General features: G+C 49.1%; 1 protein-coding gene across 5 annotated transcripts in view; it reads left to right on the top strand.

The window, feature by feature from the left end:
• The first annotated feature begins 8,296 nt into the window (after window positions 1-8,296).
• Window positions 8,297-13,465, top strand: part of BCL11A (BCL11 transcription factor A) — a 71,740-nt gene continuing 66,571 nt past the window's right edge. For 3 of the 5 annotated variants that reach the window (XM_064146064.1, XM_064146063.1, XM_064146061.1), the window contains exon 1: window positions 8,298-8,910. In XM_064146064.1, the coding sequence (XP_064002134.1) occupies window positions 8,856-8,910 (55 nt within the window). In that variant the 5' untranslated portion in view covers window positions 8,298-8,855. Of the gene's footprint in view, window positions 8,911-13,465 lie in introns of all 5 variants that reach the window. The other 2 variants (XM_064146062.1, XM_064146065.1) reach the window with 2 other exon arrangements.

Raw genomic sequence — 13,465 nt, 5'->3', positions numbered from 1 at the left:
GAAGGGCTGTAGCTCACCTTAGCCCTGTGCTGAGGAGCCCTTTGGAGCTGTTCAGGAGCGAGGTTCACAGCAGACCACGTTGCTCTAACTCACATCTAGACCAAACTTCTCTTTGCTGGTGGTGGGAAATAGCACTTAAGAGGGTGTGATTGTATGGCCGGTATTTACCCTACTTACCTGGAGCACCTATCACCATAATGTCTGAGGGTGGTGGATTTCAGCATGGGCAGCCTATGGATCTCTCTCCACATGTCTACATTGATTTCCCCCTTTCCAGGCACACGGATGCTGCGCAACCTACTACGATAGGACAAATTAAATTGTGAATACATTAATTCCAGTATGGTAATATCAAACTTTGTATGTATTTCTGATTTCAGTACATATTTCTGATTTCTGTATTTAATTTCCACTGCCTTTTTTTTTTTTTTGTTAAATGCTGAAGGAATTGTTGCTCACTGAACAATAGCTTTAGTACAATAACTCCCCCCAACCCCAGCATTCATACTTAATGTGCATCAGCTTTCTATGTCACAATATACAATATACTTGCATGTTATTTTAATTGAGTGAAATCTTATTCGTACTGGTAGTAGACCACATTCTTTTCACGGCAGTCAGGATTCATACCATACAGTAAAAATTATATGCGCTGACAATAACAAATGGTTGCAAAACTATCCAAACTGCTCAAAGGAGTGGGTTGTTATCACAGCTTATTCACCATCACTCCAGCTACCACTCTGCACTGCATCTTTCTGTGAAGCTTTGAGCTGTATAGTAATATTCTTCTGTATACAGAGAGTTGCATTAAAATATTATTGTGAGCATTCTAACAATTAAGATGAAATTCGGCACAGAATAAATATGGCCAGAAAGAATATCCACAGTAAATCTGTCCTTGTTTTTCAATGCATAAACAGAGCTCTGCTATCTCAACAATTAATTCTTTTTTCCTCTGGATCCTCACTCAAACTAAGTCACGTTCTGCAAAGCATGTGCATTTTTTCCTTGCTAAAGCTAAACCTAAATGTCACCTGAAATAGTAATGTAAAGCAAATACAGAGAATGATGATTGTGTGTGTTAAATCTCAGCTCAATGCATTCTAAGTGACTAAAAGCTGAATCTCTAAAAAGCAACGCAATAGAAGTTATTTATTGAAGATGCTAAGGCACCAATCTAACAGCATGTTTGAGTCCATGCTTACTACAAGCATGTAAGTAAGTACAGCTGATGTGCCCGAAGAGAAATAGGTGCTTAAGAATTGTGCAGTAGGCCAAGTAGATTCTTATGGTAGGGGATACATCAAGCAGGGTTAGAGAAGAAAAATCCCTTTTTATTGCACTGTCCTTCTCTGTTGTCCCTTGTACCGAGTGTGCTAAGAAGCAGCAGCATACAAGAAAATAACAAGATTTTTCCACACCCTGTGCTGCAAAATTTCTCCATGGAAATAACATTTTTTTTTTTATTGCTGACAGTGAGTTTCTTAGATCAGAGATTTTTGTTTGTTTTGTTATTCTACTTTAAAAAAAAAAAAGCCAAATAAAGCAAAAACATTTGAGGTATAGCTGGGTTTATTCTTCAAGACAGCATGTTTGCAGTCCTTCCTTTTCCCACCTGCCACATCCAGAGTGAAGCTTTCCAGATTTCCTAGTAGGGCGAGTTTGATTCCTTTGGATATAATCTTGCACAGCAGTGTGACAGTATTCTCCTTATGGTACTGAAAAGCAACTGCTGTGCCAAAAGATCAGTAGACGCCCCACATATTTGGTCAGGATAAGACTGTGTCTGCCCAGCTCTCTTGCCCTTCTTCACTGATGAACAGATGCTTTGAAGATGAAGTGTGACTGTGTGCCATTGTTGGACATGCTGTTACTTTAAACCTTGAGTTACAGCCTGTTTGTAAGTGGTTTGAACCTTACCAAGAGTTTTCCTCTTCAAGGCTGAGATCCTAGTTTAATCTTTCTTATACAAGCAGCTTGCTTATCACTTCTGAGTTCAGCTGTCTCAGTGCTGGTGGGTGCTTTCTCTGCGTGGCCTGCACTGTCTGACCTGTTCTCCTTATGGGTCACCAGCTTGCAGTTTGTGACCTGCTCAGGTAAATGACTTAGGATCTCAGCAGTGACTCTAAAACACCAACTTCTCCAAGGTTGTGGTATCATCAGTTTCTGTGAGGCCCTGATGAACACGGAATTGGGATGTGTGGAACACCTTGCTGAGGAAAGTCTGATTTCTCACAGTGCCTTGTTTCAGAATGACCTGCACACAACAGACCTGCGGTGAGAGAGACCGATGCTTCAGCTTGGCTTGGTCAAAACTATTCCTGAAACTGATGGAGATGCTGCTTGTGAGTTCAGATGTGCAGCAAGGTGTTCCTGCTCTGTAACTGTTGAGGTGGACATGGAGAATTTGCAGGGTCTGCCTCTATGAAAGCAATCTGTTTGTGGCCTGTGGCTTATCTTTCTAGCCCTGGGCTTATCATCTTTTTCTATTAGGAGACTCTGTTAAGAATGAACGGCCATTTCTTGTTTGTGTTCTTTTATCTGTGTATAGCTACATGCAGGCGGGGAAGAGTAGCATATATGGCCCGTGAACTCCTCTGGATAGCTGTAGCTTTAACTTGGGTACTTACACGCTGGTATGAAGCTTCAGAAGAGCTAGAAGTACCGAGTTCATACCCTAGATGTCAGTAAAAGAAAAAAAGCACTAAAACCTATTAAAAAATTGTTTTATAAAGGTCTGTGAATCAAGCAATGGGTTAGCCAATTATTCATCAGATAATTCCCTATATGGACTGACAGTTTAAGTCCCAAGTTTCAGCTCAATCAAATTTACACAGCCCAAGTTATAACCTCTTCAAGATGGGGATTGTAACAGGAACACTGACAGACCTTAACTACTGTGTCTCTTTAGTAATGAAAGTTCAACTATTTCACTTGCGTGGTGGCTGCTGGTGCTGCTATAATTAAGACTGTATGGATTTACATTATAGGTCAAGTTCCTGGAGGTTTTAAATGCACATAGTTTAAATCACGTTGGCTTGAAAACTAGGATGGAATCTGTCAGGGGCAAGTTACATGTTTCCTTATTAAAAATATATACATATTAAACATACAAAATGACAAATAGTCGTAAGTGCTAGAGGAGTACAAACTAAACTCAGTTTGAATCAAGCATTTGATTAAAATAATGTTTTCTGGGCATTTACTAGTGCCTTCCCCCTGCCTGCCTACACACATGCAAAACTGTGTGCATGCTTCAAAGGAGGGGTTTTGCATCTTAAATCTGTTTCCTGAGCACTTTTTGCCATGTATTTCATAGTCATCCCCAGAAAGTGTAGTTGAGGTCCAGGGCCCCGTTGTGCTGGTGCAATGCAAGCAAAGGCAGGCTAAAATCCCAGACATTGCTGAAAAAAATCCTCCCTTAGTTCAGGGGTTTATTATGGGTCCTGCCTAGGGCAAGCTGACAACAAAATCTGTCACCTGGCACTCAGATGTTTGTGATCCTGCACAGACTTGCTGCTGTGCTCACTAGTAAGTACTTGTGGATTTGGAGTTTATTTTGAACCTTTATTTAAAAGGGAAGGGAAAAAAAAGAGAAAAGGAAAAGCAGTGTGCCCAAGTTTCTTATGTGGAAATACTAATGTACATACTATTTAGAGAACGTGCAAGTCCTCTACTCATTCACGGGGAGTCAGCCGAGTATGATAAGAGTTCCACCCACGTTGCCTCCGCCTGATTGAGCCTACCAAGACAGTGTTGGAAAGCACCCTGTGTGCTCTGCCGTTACATAATGCAGCCCAGCTCTGGAGAACTGGCAGAATTTTGGAATTTGTGTTTGGTCCTAATGTTCTGTATGGAGTTGGCAAGTGAGATTCCTGCTCCAAATGAGTGACAGTTGGAGTTTCAAAGCAGGAACATTTGCCCACTGAAGCTGCTGAACTCATCCATTGCCAAGTCTGTCACTAAATTAGCAGATAGGCAGGGACAGCAGTGCGTTGTGTGAACCGTGTCACACTCCTTTGCGCCTTTGGGTCCCAGTCCGGTGCAGGAGGTCCGCGTGCCTACTACCAAGATGAAAGAAGCCCACACTTCTCAATTATGGGCAGCTTTATGTCCCTTTCTATGGCAACCTCGAAGCATCTAACGTGCTTGAATGGAAGGAGGATCACACTATTTTTTCAGAGTGAGCTGAGGCATGAGGAAGGGGACAGATGTTAACCTAATCTTTACTGTCAAGTGTTCTTACCTGGACCCTTTGCCCTGCTGCTGCAGGTTATTGCCCCAGCCCTGAAATGGCAGAATGGGATATGATGCCCATGTCTGCCCTCAGCTGCTCCAGGGTGTTAGCTGGGTTCCCAGGTGTTCTGTTTGGCATTAGGCAGCTCAAGATGGGACAGCCACTCATCTTACCATGCAGATCCTTCTCCAAGGTTGCCTTACGCTTGAATACAGCCTGAAAACCTCCATGGCCCTGGTTTCAGCATGTGCCTTGTAGCTTGATCACACCCAGCAGAGATCTGGGGCTACATTTCCTCTGACTTTGGTTTGGGGCTGGGAGTCCATAGCCAGAGAGCAGCAGGTAAGATGACTGGAGATGACAGCAGCTCAAACTGCTGAAGCAGAATTGTGGGCATCCTCCACAGCTTGGGCAAAGGAAAGTTGTGGAGGAAGAGGTGAGACACAATCCTTAGAGCCTGATTAGTAGCCTGCCTTTTAGTGCTGGCCTGGGTGTGTTTTCACCTGCCAGCATTTCTAGGTGTTAGCAGTCACTATTTGAGCACTGCTGACTGTTTTTAATTGCCACACTCACTGGATTCATTGAAATGGGTCGATGAACCACTGACACTGCTGTATTAACAGGTACAGACACGGCTAACGATGCACTCTCTGTGTCAGAGCTGTGGTGCTGGTTGTGCGTGAAGCAGGGAGCAGAGGGGATAGTGCATAAGCAGCCATGAAGTGCAGTGGGGAAACGGCATCGCCCTCTATCCCACGACTGCCATAAAGAGATAGCTTGCCCCTAAGCTCTCCACCCTGACCCTGTCTTCGCCACTGGCCGCGGTACCAGCCTGGAGACCGCTCAACCCCCCGGACAAACCGGGAGCAGTCCCCGTGGGGCTGACGACACCATCAACACTCCCTCAGATTTCGTCGAGGGCCGTCCACCCCCTTTCTCTCTTTTCCGGGTGTGTGTGTTGGGGGGGGAGGGGGTAGGATGTGGGCAGAGGCGTGCATCAGACGGTTTGTGGGGGTGCTGGGGGGACGAGGCTTGTTGAGGCGCGAAGTCTGTCTCGGGGTGAGGTCGAGGCCGGCCCTGCGGCTTGGAAATGCCCCCGTAACTCTCCCCATTACGAAGGCAGAGCCTCGGCGCTGGGGCAGAGGCTGCAGCAAACTCCCTCGCAAGAGCTGTTTGTTGACCACATTCACGTTCCGAGCCCTGAAGCTAAAAGCACTTTACACCATAAAATAAAAGCACTGTCTTTTTTTCTAAAAGGTTACGTCTGGAGGCCACGCTGCTCATACTTCATACAGAAAACTACTGAAAGGGCTATGAAATCCTCTATGATTTACACTCCCTCTCAGTGCATTAGGATATAGATCTACTCGACTCTAAAAATACTGTGGAGTTTCTAACCGACGTGAATATATGTGCATTATTTCAGAAAGTCTGTTAGAAAACTTGTCAACACATTATAAAGCATACACCAGAACTTGGCCATTACATACAGAGATCAGAGGCAGAATATATATCGCAGGAAGTACTAAGAAAAGTCCCTCCATTCAAAAAAGGTCTATTAGCTGGAAGTTTACACACAATATAGACTAAAGGGTTTAGGGAGAGCTCGTGGACTGTAATTACAAGGCATAAATGGAATCAGTGAAGGCTTTACGGTCCCCAGTGCAGTTAACTGGGCTGCCAGAAAATAATTTTAATATTGTCATAATTTATTACCCACCGAAAGCCACATCAAGGATTGTAAATACAGTTACGTCACGTCCACAACTGCTCATTAAACAGCCTTGTTCCCTTCTCCTAAAAATACAATACAAACCCACCTGCATTATTAATCTGTGGTTATGCCGTGTTAAAAATGTCTTCTAACTCCTTTTCTTTCTTGAGGTTATCTCACTCCTATCACATGACAATAAGAAGCGCTGGTAGAGGGGGATATACACGGGGGGTAGGGGGTATAGCACTATTGCAATGAAATGCCAATATTAATAATTATTCAGCCGGGATAAAATACTGGCTTTAAGGCTTTGAGTTCCCATTTAATTCGAGGCGGTTTACGGTGCTGGAACGTACTCACTATCATTCATGAAAGCATCTGTAAAATTAGCTCCTGACTGTAGGTTTGAAGATGTGGTCTGGGAAGTTACCTCTGGAATCTCAAACACGGTACGATGATAAAACAGACCTAGTTGTAACTAAGTGCTTAATTTGCGATGATTTAGTAAAGAAAATCAATGAAATGTTGCCTGTTATTTATTGGGAATTGCCACAGAGATTCTGATACAGGTTAGCACAACTGCCTAATGAATTGTAATTCAGGGGACTGTTAACTGAACCACAAAATCTTTCCGGGTAGTAAAATAATTACTTTTTACATTGTAGCCACTCTGAAAAATCTTTCTATGTGCTACTAGATATAAATAAAATTCCGTCTCCTTCTCCGGTACACCCATCTGCCTGTTTCTGTACGTTTCGTACAGGAACATATGTATGCCTGGCTACGGCAGCCAGACCTGAAAGGCAAAACCCAGGCGCAGCTGCATTGTCACCTGTGTGTGTTCCCCCTGGAAAGTCACGTAGACAGGCATTACCTTCCACATGCCCTCCTGGCACCCCCGGGGGCTGCGGTGACAGCCGTGGCTGGGCTCGCATGCGGGAGGGGAACGGCGGGGCTAGCCGGCGCGGGCGGAGCCGGGGCGGGGGGTGTGGGCGAGCTGCTGGCGGGAAGCTGAAATGGTTCCATGCCGGAGCCACTCGCTCGGGGCTGACAGCTCTGGCTGGGCTCGCCTCCCCAACAGGTCCCCGCCGAGCCCAGTCCACCACTGAGCCTTGGTGGCTCGCCGAGCCCCGCTGCTCCGCGCTCCGAGGGCAGTGTCCAGGCGATCGCAGCTCGGCGCGTTCCAATCTTTCTTACAAGCGGCGGGCAGCTCCTCGTCCCCGCCCCGGCCTCGCGTCGGGCTCTCTCCTCCTGGGCCACTCTGTCTCTCCGCCTCTGTCCCGGGCAGTTCTCATTCACCCCTCGCACTCTTTTCGCAGCCACATTTTGCTCCGAATTGCCCGTTCGTGTCCAATGCTTGCTCCTTACTGCAATCTGATCCCTCCCGGTGCCGGCAGCCTCTGCGTCTCTCCGGGTGTTTGGGGCGAGTTGCAGCCGGTTGTTACCGCCGCATCCTCCCAACTCTAGACACTTTTCGGTGCCTCCCGCCGACTCGGCTCTCCCCCCTCCACGCCCTCCCCGACTGCCAGTCCGCCGCCGGCAGCCCCGCGTTTCGCTTTCGTTAAGAGGCTGTCGCTGCAAGCAGGGTTCGCAGTTCCTACGGGGGAGGGACGGAGAGGGTGTCCGGACTGGTGGGCGAGAGAAGCCCACCGGGAAAGCTGCGCGGTCCCACCGCCCTTCTTCCCCCTCCCCCCCCGCCTCGCTTTCTCAGCTTCTCCTTCTGTTCTTTGCCGCTTTCCCGCTCGCCAAACTCCGCTCGCTTCTCCCCCAAGGCGAGAATCATAGCTAGGCGGCGGGGCAAGGCCGAAGTTTCCCGCTGGTCTGTGCCGCCATCCTCACTTACACCCCCCCCCCCCCCCCCCCCGGGGCTTCTGCCTCCGTCCTCCGAGGACGGGCCGCAGCTCCCGGGAGGAGGGGACTCGGCAGCTTCGAGGCGGGGGGGAACACATATGAGTGGGGAAGCCGGGAGCCACATGTCCCCCCTCCCCCTGCTTTTTGGGTGGTCTCCGGTCCTACCTGGCGTCCCCCAACTCTCCCACCTCCCGGCAACATCCCGGGGCTCGCGTGCCCCGCAGCCCCCCCCGCCCGGCTTTTGCTGCTTCATTGATGTATTTGCTTTTGCAGCGGGGGTGTGTGTGCGTGTGCCGCCGCTGCTCGCTTTCTCCCTCTCTCTTCCCTCCCTTCTTTCTCCCCGTGAGCATGTTTAATTGCCTCCCCTCGCCCCTCTCTCCATTCCCCTCCCGCAGCCGCTTCTCCACGGCCACTTGCGGGGCCAGCCGCCGCCCCCTCCGCCCCCGGCCCCCCGGCCCCATTCGGCAGCGTGCGCCGGGCGCCCGGTGCACCCCCTCCCGCCGCGCCCCCCTCCCCTCTCCTCCCTACGATCACTGTCCATTGGCTTGTCCTGCTCTCTTTTTCATGTCCAGCCCCTGATGAGTGTCCATTGGTGTTGCCTTCGCCTTCCCTCCTCCCCTCTCCCCGGCTTGCCCTGCCCATGTTTTGTATGTCTCTGTCCATCCAGGCTCCTGACGTTCAAGTTCGCAGGGACGTCACGTCCGCACTTGAACTTGCAGCTCAGGGGGGCTTTTGCCATTTTTTTTCATCTCTCTCTCTCCTTCTCTCTCCCTCTCTCTCTCTCTCTCTCTCCCTCTCTCTCTCTTTTTTTCCCTTGCACAAAAAAAAAAAAAAAAAGAAAAAAAGAAAAAAAAAAAGGAAAAAAAAAAAAAACCATGACTGCTATCCCACAATTCATCTTCCCTGCGCCATCTTTGTATTATTTCTAATTTATTTTGGATGTCAAAAGACATTGATGAAGATATTTTCTCTGGAGTCTCCTTCCTCTCTAACCCGTCTCTCCCGATGTGAACCAAGCGACTCACAAGCCACCGAAGCCACCAACCCACCATGTCGCGCCGCAAGCAAGGCAAACCCCAGCACTTAAGCAAACGGGAATTTTCACGTAAGTAACCCGGAGAGCAATTTATTTAATTTCCTTTCCATGTATTTAATTTTTAATTTGAGCGAGATAGAGGGAGAAAAAAAAACGGGGTAGGAAAGAAAGAAAAAAGTAACAGCGAGTCGAGGAAAAGGATTAACTCATCCATCTCGGGATTCTCAGCGTTCAGGTTAATTTCTCCCTCTCTGATTTAATCACCTTGATCACTTTTATTCTCTTTCTCTCTTACCCTGTGCTCTTGGCACTGCGCTCCCTTTTCCCCGCCTCTCCCGCTTTCCCTGCTCTTTGGCGGCAAGCGCGGTGGATTTCGCCCCGGTACTGGCGGCCAGCCGCTCCGCGCGGGCTCGGTGCGGAGCTACCGCGAGTCAGAATCGACCGAAAGTGTAAAGAAATTCCATCCGGAGCGGCGGGATGGATACCGGACAACTTGACCGGGAGGGTGGGAGGTGCGGACTAGGGGAGAGAGGAGTTACGTCCAGAGCCTGTAGCACATCGGCTACCGGCTGGCTCACCCTGTCGCCCCGCGGCCACCCTCTCGGGGAGGGGGGGAGCCCAACTGAGTCGCCTCCCTTTTGTTCCCGCCGCGGGGTTGCGTGGTGGCCGTCCCCGGCCCGGCACCGTGCGTGACTCCGCCGCCTCGACCTCACCCCGCGCTAGTCCCGCCGCCGATCGGGCTCGGGGCTGGATGGGGCGGGGGGCGGCAACCGCGAGGCGAAGGAGCCGAGCCGAGCCGTGCTGAGAGGGATTCCCTCCTCGCCTTCGCTTCGCGTTCTGCCGCTCGCTTACTATTTTTTGGAAGATTTTCAAAAAGAAAAAAAAAAAAAGTGGAAGTGGATTTTGATTGGGAAAAATCTCGTGTCTGAATGTTTACAAGCACCGCGTGTGCGGGGAGCCTCCTGCCAACAAACACAGGCGAGCCTGGAGCCCGGGCTGAGCACACACATACACACACACGCACACGCTCATACACACTCGCATCCGCGAACGGCCCTGTTCGCACCCTGCGCGTTTCAACCCCAAACCAAATCCCCTCTCTCCGGGAGAGAAGGAGGGAAAAAACCAAAAAGAAAAGGCGAGTAACTAAACCCCCGATCCCCACCGTGCATAGTTCGCAACAAAAACTCCTTGGCTGCCTCCCTCTCTCTAGCCACCAGTACGCACACCAGGGCTAGATTGAAGATAAGCGGGAGCGCTCTTTGCACAACAAAAGGCAACTCGAGCCGGAAAGGTTTTGGACGAAGGGGGTGGGAAAAGAGGAATAAAAAAAAACCAACACAACAACCCCCAAACAAACCAAACACAACAACAAATCCCCTTTTCCTTCGGCGGGGGGGAGGGGGCCGCGAAATGCTGCATGTTTCTCGCTTCTTTCAACCCCCCCCCCCCCTTTTTTTTTCTTTTTCGTTCTCTTTCCCCTATTACTCCTTGACTTTCACTCTATTCGAGGGATGGCAGAGAAAATACAGGGCAATTTCTTCCTGCAGTCTCTCTCTCCGTTTGCAAAAGGACCCCAAACTTTACGCTGGTTTTCTCCCCCCACGACTGCAGAGACATTTCTAGCCAGTTTCGCACATGATGCACCCCTAAGCGAAACGCTGCTAGCTGGGGAGCTCTGCCCTGCCCAAAGTTTTCCCTAAAACTCGAGGTGGGAAATCAAAGGACTCAGTCTCTCAACTTCCCCAACCCGCCGTTTTCGCCCCTTTTGCTCTTTCATTTCTCAGGGCTTCCCCCCACCCCCTTTCTTTCTTTCTTTCTTTCTTTGAATTGCCCGTTAGGGTGCGGGTTACAATCTTACGGTATGTGCGACACCCTCCCCCCCTCCCGCGTGTATGGGGATGTATGTGTGGGCGCTTTCCCGAGTGGGTAAAAGGCATTATGGAGAGGAAGGAGTCTGGACTCGTCCCCGGGGGCAGAGGAGACGGGCGAGACTCCCCCGCTGAGATACCCGCGGTCCGGCGCGGAGTTTCCGCACGTGTAAGGCGGGAGTGGCGGCGGCTCGGCCTGTCCCGAGGAAAGGGGGTGTGTGTGGCTCCCTTCAGCGAGAGCCGCCCAGGGGCTGAGGATGGGAAAGGGGGAGGTGTGAGTGGATTGGGAGAAGCAAGGAGGAGGGGGAGGCCGAGCTGGGAGAGCCGAGTGGCGGGGGGATGCCGGTGCCAGTGCGGCGGAGGGGCCGCCTGCCCGATTCGGTCGCTAGGAGGCACAGCGAGATCAAACAAGGACCGGGCAGCCCCGCGAACTTGAACCTGGCCGGTTCCTGTGCTGCCTCCCGGCCGGCGGCGGGAGGGGGGAGGGCGCCCACTTCCCCCACCCCCTTCCCCTTTGTTCTTAATTTTGTGCGGAGTTTGCTTGCTCCGGGAGGCAGTGATGGTCTCCTCTACTCTTCCCTCCACTCCCCAAACCTGTTGGTTCCTATTGTACCACACAAGTTTTATCCCCTTTCCACGATCCCAGGACATAAACTTGGGATTAAACAGCCCCTTTAACATCCTTCCCGTGGTACGGCGAAGGGAAGTGCCTCGGCAGCGTGTCTGCGCTGCCGGGGCATTTCCCTTCGCCGTGTCGGGGCATCCCACCTCCCCTCCCCATCACCCCCCGTACCTCCTTTCTCTCCAAAATCCATCCCGCTTTTTGCCGGAGAGACGGTGCGGTTGTTCGGGTGACTGAGAAGGGGGGTGGAGGGGAGTAGGAGGGCAAAGAAAAAAAGCATGTTGGTGTAAGGGCAATTTGCATGAAAAATAGGGCCGGATGATTAGGGATCCAGGCAGGGAATTCTGATTGCCCCAGAATTAAAACGCTCATCCTGCGAATCAGTGGTTAGACCAGGTGAACTGTATTTTTGTCGTTTTTCTCTGTAAATCAGTGGTTTAGATACTGATTTAAAAGTAGCAGCAACAATAAACCCCCTTTTTTTCTGATTCTGCCTGCGTGAGGAGCCAAATGTTTTGCAGTGAAGACGGTGCCAAACGTTTTTCTTACGTTAGTATATAATTCTTGTTAATTAGCAATAATTTACATTAAGAGCATAGAAAATGTTGAAGTTACAGGTTTTATATCTGTACATTTGATCATCTTGTTATTTTCAAGAACTTTGCCTCCTATAAAATTAATTAGGTGAAATGTGGAGGTGTAATCAGCAACCTCTGAATTACCACTTCATTTCCTGGTTTGGACTGTAAATCAGGCCAGCCAGTATAGACTTTAGCAAAGTCTATTTTTGTTTAGTGCTTCTTTTAACTGACTGGTGTCGAAGCAGTGGGTTGCCTTCCCCTGCTAAATAATACTGACAGTGTCAGAAAGAAATCAGGCCGCGGGAAAACATTGTAATTGAGCAATGATTATGCAGAGCTCCTCACTAAGCTACTCGTAAGGGGAATACGGTTTATTTTGTGTCTTTGCTGCCGAGAGTTGGTGAACTAGAAGTTAGCTTTGCAAAATACCTTTGTCTGTGGTGTGCGGTGAGCTGCTGGTGGAATTAGCCCTGCCATAACTTATTCCCTCGGTGTGAACGCAGAGGAATGGCTGAGAAGAAAAAATGCCATGCCCAGCAATCCCGCAGAAACACATTGGTCCGCTCCCGGCTTCCCGAGGAGTGTGGAACGCACATTGTGCGTCTTATCATGTCGGTCTCTAAGTTCAGAAGAAAACCCCAGCGATTAAGACGTTGTTTTTATTAATCTGAATATAACCTTCATATTCCTGTGGTTGACCTTATGTTAAATTAGAAGTAGTACTAGAGGCAAGAAATGATGGGCTGGATCCCTGTGTCCTAGTTGGAGCTGAGGTACGACGAGGTAGTGTGCTCTTTCAATATTATTTTACCCAGCACAACTGGGAGCTACTCCAGATCTTCCTCCTCAATATGCAGCCTGGGTAGGGTTGAAATAAATTTAACCTGAGTTCACTGGATTTTTGCACTTTATCAGAATCAGTTCCAATATCGTGCTGTCAAATTAAAATCTATTTTTTGATTCTCTGTGGCTTTAAGTTCATTAAATGTGAAATTGGCAGCCAGCTAAAGAAGGTCAGACTGATTAACTGTTTAGGAGTTATCGTTTCTCCCACTACGATACCTGGCAGTGTTTTGAGGTGGGTTGTATTTGTAGTACCCTTTCCTGCTCGCTGCTGTTAGCCTGGGTGGTGTATTGCACAGAGAGAGGAATACCAACACACTGCTGGTATTTATATTTTTTCCTGTTGTGAAAAGCAGTAGTGATGGAGGCTGCACACAGATTGCCATGGTATTTTTCTGCAGACTTAGCAGCAAAAAAACCCAACCCAAACCAACCAACCAAAAAAGAAAAAAAAAAAAGCCAAGAGAAAAGAGAGCCACGTCTGCCTCGTTAGAGCATCTACTGACAATTCTGTGAACAGAAATAGCCTCATAATGTAGCTTTTTGGAGCTCATTCAGGAAATTTGTCAACTTTGACAACATTAGGGAAGGTATTTTCAGATTAAAGAAGTCGCTTCTCACTGCTGTGAGGAAATGTGGCAGTTGCTTGGCCATGATGATTTTTAGGTGCTGAGGGCCACAAGTACCAACACATTTGAGGTAATTTA

Source organism: Pogoniulus pusillus, chromosome 7 (genome assembly GCF_015220805.1).
Source record: "Pogoniulus pusillus isolate bPogPus1 chromosome 7, bPogPus1.pri, whole genome shotgun sequence".
NCBI classification, from domain to species: Eukaryota; Metazoa; Chordata; class Aves; order Piciformes; family Lybiidae; genus Pogoniulus; species Pogoniulus pusillus.
Note: the sequence above shows the minus strand (reverse complement) of the source record. Positions and strands in the feature narration are given on the sequence as shown.